General features: G+C 32.9%; 2 protein-coding genes across 2 annotated transcripts; one reads left to right on the top strand and one right to left on the bottom strand.

Moving 5' to 3' along the window:
- Window positions 1-408: 408 nt before the first annotated feature.
- LOC114408132 (late embryogenesis abundant protein 6-like) lies at window positions 409-1,575 on the bottom strand. Its single transcript, XM_028371237.1, has 2 exons — window positions 1,450-1,575; window positions 409-821 (listed from the first exon to the last, which is right to left on the bottom strand). Exons 1-2 carry the CDS (start codon window positions 1,525-1,527, stop codon window positions 594-596), a joined length of 306 nt encoding a protein of 101 aa, XP_028227038.1. The 5' UTR covers window positions 1,528-1,575; the 3' UTR covers window positions 409-593.
- Window positions 1,576-6,118: 4,543 nt separating this feature from the next.
- Window positions 6,119-6,923, top strand: LOC114410621. The gene is made up of 2 exons (XM_028374579.1): window positions 6,119-6,161; window positions 6,243-6,923. Exons 1-2 carry the CDS (start codon window positions 6,123-6,125, stop codon window positions 6,921-6,923), a joined length of 720 nt encoding a protein of 239 aa, XP_028230380.1. The 5' UTR covers window positions 6,119-6,122.
- Window positions 6,924-12,269: the final 5,346 nt, after the last annotated feature.

The raw sequence follows: 12,269 nt of genomic DNA, 5'->3' as shown, positions 1-12,269 counted from the left end.
AAATCTAATAGTTTGCATACAAATGTATATCTCTTCAGCAAAGTTTGAAGTTGTTGGCATACTTATTAAATTATGGTACCATTCATAATAACATGAATATCTATCTATTTCTCAATCATTTGACAAGGTTGCTCGTAAATATTATACTTTTATAGTGACAAAAGTTATCGTTAGAATAAGTATTGTTTTCTCAATAACGTTAGTGTTGTTGACAAAAAGGAATATCTTATCTAAGCAAAATTTAAATGACGTTAAATACATGTTTTTGCTAACAATTCATTTCTCGCTAAAAATATTGTCGTGAATATCTTTTAATCTAGTAGTAAACAAGAGATTATTAAAGAAAATTCAACAGACTGATGAAAAGAAAAGTAATCTTACCAAATATCATAAATGAAAAAAAAATCATAACATGGAAAGAAAAGTTGAACTAAAAGTTCCTATACATCACACTAATTAGTTTCAAGATTTTTCTTTTTTATATTACAAAATATTTCATTTGTGGAGTGTTTCCACACATATTTGTTTCATATTTATTTAAAGCTATATAAAATGTAACATTTCTTTTAAATAATCTAATATAAACATGATTTTCAGTTAATAGTAGAGGCGGGTCCATTTGTTATTTCCACTGTAGCAGGATCTGTGGAATTCATGTTTTCATAACCAACGTTTGGATTCTTAGATGCATGCTTTGATATTTCTTTCTCAGCTATTCTTCCTGCTTTTTCCACGTGTATATCCATTGTTGCTTCAGCTTCTTTTGCCAACCTAACCTCATGAGCTATATTCTTTCTGGCATTAGCAATCTCTTTCTCGGCCTGCAAAATCATAACGAATATCCATATTTGAGTGTTTGGAAATGTTATAGGCAGAGTAGCCACTTTGTTTCTTTTAACAAGTGACAAAATATTAAAATAAAAGAAGGGTGTAGTAAAATAATTATGTAATTAAATGGACACCTCTTCATTCATATATATTGGTATAAAGATAGATATGGCTTAGACAATTAGGTACAAAATTGTCCACAAATGGAGACATGTAAATTTGGGAGGAAACACTTGAATTCAAACATGTCCGGCAAAAGTAAATGAAAGTTTCTGAAAAAAAAATATAGTTGTGATTTTTCATTATTTTATAAATAACATTAAGCAAAGAAAGGATGAGATTAAATCCTCATGTAATTAGAGTATAACCAGTTTATTAAATTAATTGGTCACATGTTTTATTTTATTAGAAATTTCACCAGAAAAAGCAAATAAGGATAAAAGTGACGAGATAAATCACATATATAGTGCAGGAAAAGCATATTAGTCTAAATTTCCTACAATGAATTGGAGTGATACAAAAGGTGTGTTAAATTGTCTATAATGGTTTAAACAATGTCTAAGTTTACTCTTTTTTTTTTTTTTTTGAATCATTCTTTTCTTGCCTCCTAATCCTGCACACCTTTTCTTCGGCCCTTGCTTCAGCCTTGGCCTTACGTGCAGCATTAAAATCTTGTAGCTTTTCCTTCACAGCTTGCATTTTTCCCAAGATTTTGCGACCTTGTATTTCACAATGTTATTTTAAAGATATTAGAAATTAACGCTCTCTCTTTATATACATGATAAGAAACACATCTGTCTTTATAATCATGGGTTCTCATTGTTTCCATTTCTCTCTCTTTTTTGTGGCTCTTTTGGTGAGCAAGTGTCGTCGTAAACATGTTAGGAAAATTTTGTGGATCACACTAAATGGAAGATAAGATTATTTTGTGGATTGCATTGTCCAGAGCATCTTGTGGATCATAATAAACAAAACATCAAAATTTTCCATATTTAGATAGTGCTTCTAATTAACTCATTAATTAACAGTTTCAGTAATGGATTGAAGTATGTGGACTTGGTAATCAACTATGGAGTAAGGATGCATTCAATCCTTATTTCCTTAGGAATAAAATTCAACACTTGCTTTTGTAAGAATAATATATAAACCAACACCTTCCCTTATATATATATATATATATATATATATATATATATATATATATATATATATATATATATATATATATATATATATATATAGTTTAATTAAGCATTATCAATTTACACACTTAATTAAATTAGTTTTAATTTATTTGTATTATTTAAGTTAATTTAAATTTAAATAACTAATTATTGAAAAATGGTATTTTTCACAGATTTTTTATTATTTTTCACAATGTTGAATTTTTGTCTTAAACTTATAGTAACTATTTATTATTCAAATATATCACTTTAAAAAAAACTAAACAAGTTGAAAATTTTAATTATATTATGTATTATTTTGACTTCGATATAATTTTTTATGATATATAAGTTATTAAAATATTCTTTTACTAATTACTGAAAATACAATGAAATAAAAATGATTGAATAAACTACATTAAGTATGTGAGTTCAAGTATAAGTTTTTTTATTTCCTTTTTCAAATGTAATCATTGTTTATCTGTATTGTATTGAGTTGTAGTTGGATATATATTGGTTTCTACAAGTCTCTCACTTTAGAAACATGTTACGGCAAATTTACGTAAGGGGGTTCATTTTACAAAGTATTTACGGGATGGGGTCTGTTCCAAAAGAAATAACGGAGGGGGTTTGTTTTGTGGAGGAAACCGCCATTGCCACTGGCGGCATGGCTGAACCCGCCATTGCCAGTGGCGGCAAAGCTGGAGAGAAGGGTGTATTGTCACTACCAGTGGCGATATAGGCCACGTAGGATGGAGAGAGGAGGGTGTCGCCAATGGGAACGGCGACACACCCAGCTGGTACCGCTAGCCCCTCTGGCGACACACCCAGCTGGTACGGTCTCGCCCACGGTGCTGGCGAGACAGCCATTCACGTGAAGTTCAGCTTTTCAGGCTTGCAGGCTTCTGCTCTCCATTGTTTAGGGATGCAGCAGCATTGTTTAGGCATGCAGTGTAGGATTTGACCATTGTTGTATACGCTTTTCTTCTATAAAATAACCTAAACGTAAACTTTGGATTCACTTCTACCTTATCTTTGCTTTCCTTACCTTTGCTTTTCTCCGTTCTTAAATTTCTTAGAGTGTTCTTCGTGCTGTTGGTGCTTTGCTTTTGCTGAGTTTTTTTCTTCCATAGTTCATAATTCCTAATTGTCTGGTAAGTGATTTTTTTAAATAACATTTATATATTTATATTTTATGATTTATATATTTTGTTTGTTAATATTTTTAAAATAATAGGTTAGCTAGATAGGTATTGTAAGTTTAGGTTAATTAAGATTAATAGGTATTATAAGGTTAGGTTAGTTATTATTATTAATAAATTAATAAGTATGCTGTTATTAATTTTTATGTAGTAACGGATAGTTGAAGAGTAGGTTAGGTTAGGTTAGTTAGTAAAAAAATATTATTTAGTTTGTATTATATATTTTTAGATTTGTAGTATATATTTGAAGGTTAGTTTGTATAAAAATAAGTATGCTGTTATTAGTTTGTAGTATGCTCTTATTAGTTTGTAGTATATATTTGACCATGTAAAACATGATTGACAAATGACAATTTGAATTGCATTGTCTAATTTCATTAATGATCTATTACCAAATGATATGGTTGGCTGGTTTTTATGATGGAAATATTAGTAAAGTTAGAAAATATTTCTTTGATATTTTAGTGGTGAATGCATGGAGTTTGTATTTATCACTAATATTTTTTTAAAATTTCTTTATTTATTTTAAACACAACTATTACGAGTTTATTTGTTTAAATTTATTTATTAAAAGTGCTTATTTTAATAAAATAAATGGATCAGACAAGCACACATTGTAAAAACCATAATTTCAGATCGAGTCTAGGTTTGTATAAAAATAAGTATGTTGTTATTAGTTTGTAGTATATATTTGAAGGTTAGTTTGTAGTATATATATGATATTTTAGTAAGTCACAGTCAAACGTTCCGACACACTTAATATTAGTCTTAGAAATATTAGGCACACACGTAATATTAGATAAGGTAGAAATATTAGGTATAAATTAATATTAGCGTACATATTTGTAAATTTTAGGTAGACATATATTTTTAGTTTTTATAATATTAAGCATGTTACACGTAAATAAATAATTATAATATTAGAGATGCGTAAATTTACTTTATTAGTGTTATATTTTTGTGTGTTATATATTTTTGTATGTTATATATAGATAGTATAGTTTTAAATAAATGAATTAATAAGTTAATATTGTTTGAGTTAATAATTTTTAGTTTTTAGTTATATATATATATGATCAGTGTTAGTTTTAGTTTGTAGGTTAATATTAATTGTTTTATGAAATTTATGTTATTAAATATATGATAGATTTTACATTATTATAATTTTTGTATATATATTTTTAAATAATTTTTTGGATTTCAATATTTGTTTGTATTATAAAAAATTTGTTAGTCCATATTTTATTCAATTATTTTTTTGTTAATTGTAGAAAAAAATTATATATTTAAAGTTTTGTTCACATGTATTTTAATTTATGTATAGAATATATTAAAAATTGGCCAGTTTGATTTTTTTCAAATTTATTGTTATATATTTAATAATGTTTTTATAAATGTGTGTATTTTAATTTAATTTATATTATCTACAAATAATGTATTATATTTTTTTTTTGTAGTAGCAATGGCATCTTCATCATCATCTTCATCATCATCTTCATCACATGTTAACATTAAGTCTGGCCCCATCGATGCTGATGTATTATGGATGCAACCTAAACATGTTTCAGAACATGTTTGGAATGGGGAAGAAGATAGGAAATTACATATCAGACGAGCTGTCCCCACGTATCAAGGGGAAGAACAAATTCCTGAGCAAATTTTTCCTTTTCTTCTACAATCTGGTTTCGCCTGGATTATCAAGATGGGGTACTTAAAAATAAATGCCTCATTAATTAGTGCTCTGATAGAAAGATGGAGGCCGGAAACACATACCTTTCACATGAGATGCGGAGAATGTACTATTACTCTCCAAGACGTCTCTGTATTGTTAGGTATAAGTGTGGATGGTTTACCATTAATCGGTCCAACAAATCTTGATTGGGCTGATTTATGTGAGGAATTATTGGGAGTCAGACCACAAGAAGATGAAATTAGAGGTAGTGTGGTGAAATTAAGTTGGCTGGCTCACCATTTTGCCCAAATAAATAATAACGACGACGAAGAACAAGTACGAAGGTTTGCCCGTGCATGGATATTGAGATTCATTGGAGGTGTCTTGTTCGTTGATAAAAGCAGTAACAAAGTTTCGCTAAGATACCTTCAATTTTTACGTGACTTTGAAGAATGTGGCAGATATGCATGGGGAGCTGCCGTACTTGGTTTTCTATACAGAGAGATGTGCAATGCCACCGATTATAAAACTAAATCAATCGGAGGTATGTGCATCTTACTACAAATGTGGGCATGGGAACGATGTCCAACCTTGGCTCCAAAGAGGACTCCTTCCCAAGTAGAAAATACACCACTGGGGCATAGGTTAGTCATTTTTAGCAGCGCCTTTCATTTCAATAGAATAAATGGTTTTACCATATATTAAATTTTAATCTTTGTAGGTGGCTGCGACGTGGAAACCAACATATCGGCAATGATGATGTGAGAGTTTTTTGTCGCAAGTTAGATATTATGAAACGTCATGAGGTAAGAACATGTTATTCTATTTGTAAAATAAAAAATTATATGTGTTATTTTACTAAAATGTTCATAACTATGTTGTTATATGCAGTTTGTGTGGGAGCCGTACCCATCAACCGTAATATCATTGTTGCCTCCCGTTTGTTTAGTCGGAAGTCTCGCGTGGTACGCGGTGGTGCCACTAATTTGTTTCCAAGTTATTGAGTGGCACCAACCGGACAGAGTATTGAGACAATTTGGGATGCAACAACCAATTTCAGAGTCTCCTTCACAACCCTTAAACATTCATGGCATAACATTGAAAGGGAAACATGACGAAAATTGGGGGCAATTGTTCGCCCCAATGATTGATCAATGGAATAATCGCCATGCATTTAGGGTCGATGCTTATCCCCGACAAGAAGGCCTATTGAGTTTTAACTCGGACTACATGGTCTGGTATAGGCAAAAGACAAAGATGTTTGTTGACCCAGCAAATGCAAAGACGGCTACATTGGTATTTTTTAATTTTTTTCAAATTTTAACTTGAAGTTTTATTTAATGATGGCCATTAATTTTTTTACCCTTATAAATGCAGGGTGAAGTTGCGGAGGCATTACAATACATGGTGTCTCCTCAAGGGAGGAATACATGCACATTTGATGATCTCGTGCCTTATGTGGAAAAAATTACAATTTTATCCGAAGAGCAAGAGAGAGTCACTGAGCCAGTGTCACATGGTCCCGCATCAGAGCGTCAATTTCCTGCACAACAGTTTCACATGCTTCAGTCAAGTATTGAAACTCAGGGGATAGACAGAAGAAGGGACACTGTTGAAGCGGAAGAATATTCCCAACAAATGGCGGAGCGTGGCCATGGAATGTATTACACGCCACAAACATTTGCTGAGTATCCGACACAGATGTATCAGTATCCTTTTCAGGGTCATCACACTGATACTTCTGCAAGCCAGCAATCGTTCGGTGGTGTTGCGGAAACACAAGCTCATTTTTCATGGCCCACAATGACCCCTTCACAGCAATATCATGGCCCAATTCCAACACCTAATGCCCCGTTAGGAACACAATGGAATGTACCGGGACAAATACCTAATACGGGTGACTTATTCGGTGTTGATTTGCGGCACGCATTTTCTGCGGAGGCTGACGAAGAAGAAGCGGGGAGGCATCGGGGCAGAAGAAATCCTGATCGCCAAGCACGAAGATGGGATCGACCATGTGGCACATCCTCACGACATGACGGACACCAAAATGAATGATATGCATGTCTTTGTTTATTAAGGCTTTGTTGTATATTTGTAATTTGGCATTCATGGCGTAATGTATGATATTCAGTTTATTAAGGCTTACTTATGGATAATATTTATGTCGCGTATGAAACTATAATAATCAATGAACCCTAAACCAAATAAAACTCAAAAACTAACCCCTACAATAAAAAACCTAAGCCTAACCCCTAAAATAAAAAACTAACCGTAACCCCTAAAATGTTTAGAACTAACCCCTAACCCTAAAATATAAGAACTAACCCTAACCCTAACCATTAACAACTAACCCTAACCCCTAAAATAAAAAACTAACCGTAACCCCTAAAATGTTTAGAACTAACCCCTAACCCTAAAATATAAGAACTAACCCTAGCCCTAACCATTAAGAACTAACCCTAACCCCTAAAATAAAAAACTAACCCTAACCCCTAAAATGTTTAGAACTAAACCCTAACCCTAAAATATAAGAACTAACCCTAGCCCTAACCATTAAGAACTAACCCTAACCCCTAAAATGTTTAGAACTAACCCCTAACCCTAAAATATAAGAACTAACCCTAGCCCTAACCATTAAGAACTAACCCTAACCCCTAAAATAAAAAACTAACCGTAACCCCTAAAATGTTTAGAACTAACCCCTAACCCTAAAATATAAGAACTAACCCTAGCCCTAACCATTAAGAACTAACCCTAACCCCTAAAATAAAAAACTAACCGTAACCCCTAAAATGTTTAGAACTAACCCCTAACCCTAAAATATAAGAACTAACCCTAGCCCTAACCATTAAGAACTAACCCTAACCCCTAAAATGTTTAGAACTAACCCCTAACCCTAAAATATAAGAACTAACCCTAACCCTAACCATTAAGAACTAACCCTAACCCCTAAAATAAAAAACTAACCCTAACACCTAAAATGTTCAGAACTAACCCCTAACCCTAAAATATAAGAACTAACCCTAACCCTAACCATTAAGAACTAACCCCTAACCCTAAAATATAAGAACTAGCCCTAACCCTAACAATTAAGAACTAACCCTAACCCCTAAAATGTTCAGAACTAACCCCTAACCCTAAAATATAAGAACTAACCCTAACCCTAACCATTAAGAACTAACCCTAACCCCTAAAATAAAAAACTAACCCTAACCCCTAAAATGTTTAGAACTAAACCCTAACCCTAAAATATAAGAACTAACCCTAGCCCTAACCATTAAGAACTAACCCTAACCCCTAAAATAAAAAACTAACCCTAACCCCTAAAATGTTTAGAACTAAACCCTAACCCTAAAATATAAGAACTAACCCTAGCCCTAACCATTAAGAACTAACCCTAACCCCTAAAACAAAAAACTAACCCTAACCCCTAAAATGTTCAGAACTAAACCCTAACCCTAAAATATAAGAACTAGCCCTAACCCTAACAATTAAGAACTAACCCTAACCCCTAAAATGTTCAGAACTAACCCCTAACCCTAAAATATAAGAACTAACCCTCAACTTCTAAATGTAATTTTATTTCTTGACAAGTACACATTAAAAAAAAGAAATTTTATTTCAACTTCTAAATGTAATTTCATTTCATTAGAAGTACACATTAAAAAAAAGAAATTTTATTTCAACTTCTAAATGTAATTTTATTTCATTAGAAGTACACATTAAAAAAAAAGAAATTTTATTTCAACTTCTAAATGTAATTTTATTTCATTACAAGTACACATTAAAAAAAAGAAATTTTATTTCAACTTCTAAATGTAATTTTATTTCATTAGAAGTACAGATTAAAAAAAAAGAAATTTTATTTCAACTTCTAAATGTAATTTTATTTCCCTAAAAATTAAGAACTAAACCCTAACCAAACCCTTATCATTCAAATAAAAAACTTAACCTTAACCCATAAAATTAAAAAAATTAACCCTAAACCCTAAAATACGAAAACTTAGCCCTAACACTAAAATGTTCATAAATACACCCTAACACTAAATAAAAAAAATTAGCCTAACCCCTCAAAAATAAGCACTCAACCCTAACCCCTCAAATAATAACATTAACCCTACACCATAAAATAAAAAGAACTTAGCCCTAACCCCTAAAATTTAAGAACTAAACCCTAACACCTCAAAAATAAGAACTAAACCGTAACACTTCAACTAAAAAACTTAGCCCTACCCCCTAGCCCTAACCCCTAAAAAATTAACACTCAACCCTAACCCCTCAAGTTAAGAACTAAACCCTAACCCTTATAAAAAAGTTAGCCCTAACCCCTAAAATATAATTTGTTTACCCTAAACCCTAAAATAAAAAGAACTTAACCCCTAAAAAATAAACACTAAACCCTAAAATAGAAAATAAGAACTAAACCCTAACCCCTAAAATAAAAAGAACTTAGCCCTAACCCATAAAATAAAAAATAAGAACTAAACCCTAACCACTAAAATAATAAGAACTAACCCCTAACCCCTAAAACAATAAGGACTAACCCTCAACCCTAAAATAAAATTTGTTTACCCTAAACCCTAAAATAACAAAAACTTAGCCCTAACCCCTAACAAATACGAACTAACCCCTAACCCCTAAAAAATTAGAAGTAACCCCTAACAAATAAAAAATAAGACCTAACCCTAACCCATACAATTAACAAATTAACCCATAACCCTAAAATACAAAACTTAACCCTAACCATAAAATAAAAAGAACTTAGCCCTAACCCTTCAAATAAAAAACTAAGACAAAATACTTAGACACTAACGTTTCTAACTAACGATCAACACCAATGTCACTCAACCTTGATTGATCCACTCCATTTATTTCAACTTCTAAATGTAATTTTATTTCATTACAAACACACATTCAACAAAAAGTAATTGACGATTTCATTGAAGACCAACAAGTAAATACATTGAACAAAACCTAAAGCAATACAAGTCAGGCATGTAACATACATAAATCAATTAAATGAATTACTCCCACGGTCAGATTGCATTGGACATCGGCACCTATTGTGCCCTTCAGCTCCACATCTACTACATTTTTGTCGGTGGTCAGATGGTTCGACCCAATCCATCTCATTCCTTATCCTTGTTGATTTTGGCCGACCTTTCGCACGAATTGTAGTTGGGTCAGGGATTAGTGTCCATGCCTCATCAGAAGGAGGAATTGCCGCTTCATTCCCAAGAGGCCACCACTGTGCGGAGTATGCTTTTAAGATGTGCTCATTGGTGTAAACAACATCTATATATTGGTAGTAGTTCATGCTTACGTAACCACAAGCTGCAATAATGTGTGAACATGGATAGTGAAGCGCAGAATACCTTCCGCATTGACAATAATGGCCATTCAAGTTAACTGCCCATTTTTTTCCGCCACGTTGCGTTATAGGATTGAAGGTCTCCTCTACTTCAAACCTTGTCGAGTGGATATCATACACGCGAACGATGTGCGAACAAGCTTGTTCTTGATTTTTCCTAAGTTCTGTAACAAGCTTAGAACAATAAACTTGGCCTTCTCTTAATTGTCTTTGGGCTTGGCGACCACGATCAACAAAGTACTTTCGACACCTACTATATGTTGACTTGACCAACGCTGTTATTGGAATGCTGCGACAATCTTTCAACACCTTATTCACATATTCTGATAAGTTGGTTGTCATGTGACCATATCGTCGTCCAGATGTATCGTAAGCCATGCTCCATTTTTCCTTTGAGATTCAATCAATCCATCTTGCTATGGCTGGACTCAATTGACAAAATTTTTCTAAGTTTTGATCAAACACATGCTTGCAAGGAGTGTACGCTGCATCAAATTTGTTATCATCAAAAGTTGTACGTAGACATCAAACTCAAATTAAATTAATGTATAAAATAAACCTTACCCAATTTCTTGAACATCTCTTTTTGTTTCGCGTTGTTGAATTTGCGATTGAAATTGCTGGCTATGTGTCAGACGCAGTACACATGATAACCGTGGGGAGGTTGCCAACCAAGTGCTTCATTAGCGACAGCAGACTTTATACTCGCGTGACGATCAAATATTAGACAAATTCCATTCTTATCTGTGACGTGTTCACGCAAGTGGGCCAAAAACCATGACCATGCTGTTAGCGTCTCGCCTTCGACCACGGCGAATGCTAGAGGAAGAACACCACCATTTCCATCTTGCGATGTGGCCATTAACAGGGTCCCACGGTATTTGCCGTATAAATGTGTGCCGTCAACTTGTATGATTGGCTTACAGTACTTAAAAGCCTCCTTGCATTGACCAAATGTCCAAAATACTCTATGAAATTGACGATGTTCGCGACTCACCCTATTACCAACAATAAAATCGTCATGTAGTATTTGAAAGTAAGAGCCAAGAGAATGATTTTGCATGTGTGTTAGCCATGACGAGAGTTTCGCATACGACTCTTCCCAATCGCCATATTCAATTGCAATCGCTTTTTGTTTGGCCATCCATGCTTTTCTGTATGAAACCTTATAGGAAAATTCACTATTTATCCTTTCTTGAATCAAAGAAATTTTTATTGATGGATCTTCTCTGATCATGCCTGTAATTCAAATAAGTAAATAAAATTACAAATTAAAATAACAAATAACACAAAAGTAGGATAATATGAACATAAAAACGTACCTACTACGCAAGTCGCAATTAAATTTGAATCAAGCTTCTCATGGTCTTGTGTCATAGTCATATTTAGACATGTGTGCGGTCCACCCCATTGTGACACTTTCCATGCATAAGTTTTTTTGGATAAAATTGCCCTCATATAAAAAGGGCAAGGAGACTCTTCGGTGTTGTTGGGGCAACAAACAATATATTTGTGTGATTTCGTTTCAACAACCTTAAAACTTTGATGCACCTTCATCACATATTGTTTGAGTGCATTTTTGACCGCATCTTTACTGTCAAAATCCATGCCAACATATAATTCTTGTCCAACATTAAAAGTCGTTGGCATGTCCAGACCACAAATGTCCTCCTCGTCCGGATGACTCCAATTGATATTATTATAATGGCTAGCATCATTCCAAAATGGATTTTGAATTTCTGGTACACCTAATAATTTATAAAATAAAATCACGTCAACAAACTACTCCTATTTAGTTACCATTAAATACAATTCTCATAAAAAGATAGATGTATTCAACTAATTTTGCATTTCACAAACATTTACCTTCGGTTGGGTGAACAATTGAAACTGGTTCAACGATGTCAGTGACTTCATCGTCTGTATCAGATATTCCATCATCACTATCATCTTCATCGAAAGACTCTTCAACGTATGAGTTAGATGCAAGATAATCATCATCATCATCATCATCATCATCATCATCATCT

The sequence above is a fragment of the Glycine soja genome, chromosome 4 (genome assembly GCF_004193775.1).
Source record: "Glycine soja cultivar W05 chromosome 4, ASM419377v2, whole genome shotgun sequence".
Lineage (NCBI taxonomy): Eukaryota > Viridiplantae > Streptophyta > Magnoliopsida > Fabales > Fabaceae > Glycine > Glycine soja.
The sequence above is the reverse complement of the archived record's forward strand: the minus strand, read 5'-3'. Positions and strand labels throughout refer to the sequence as shown.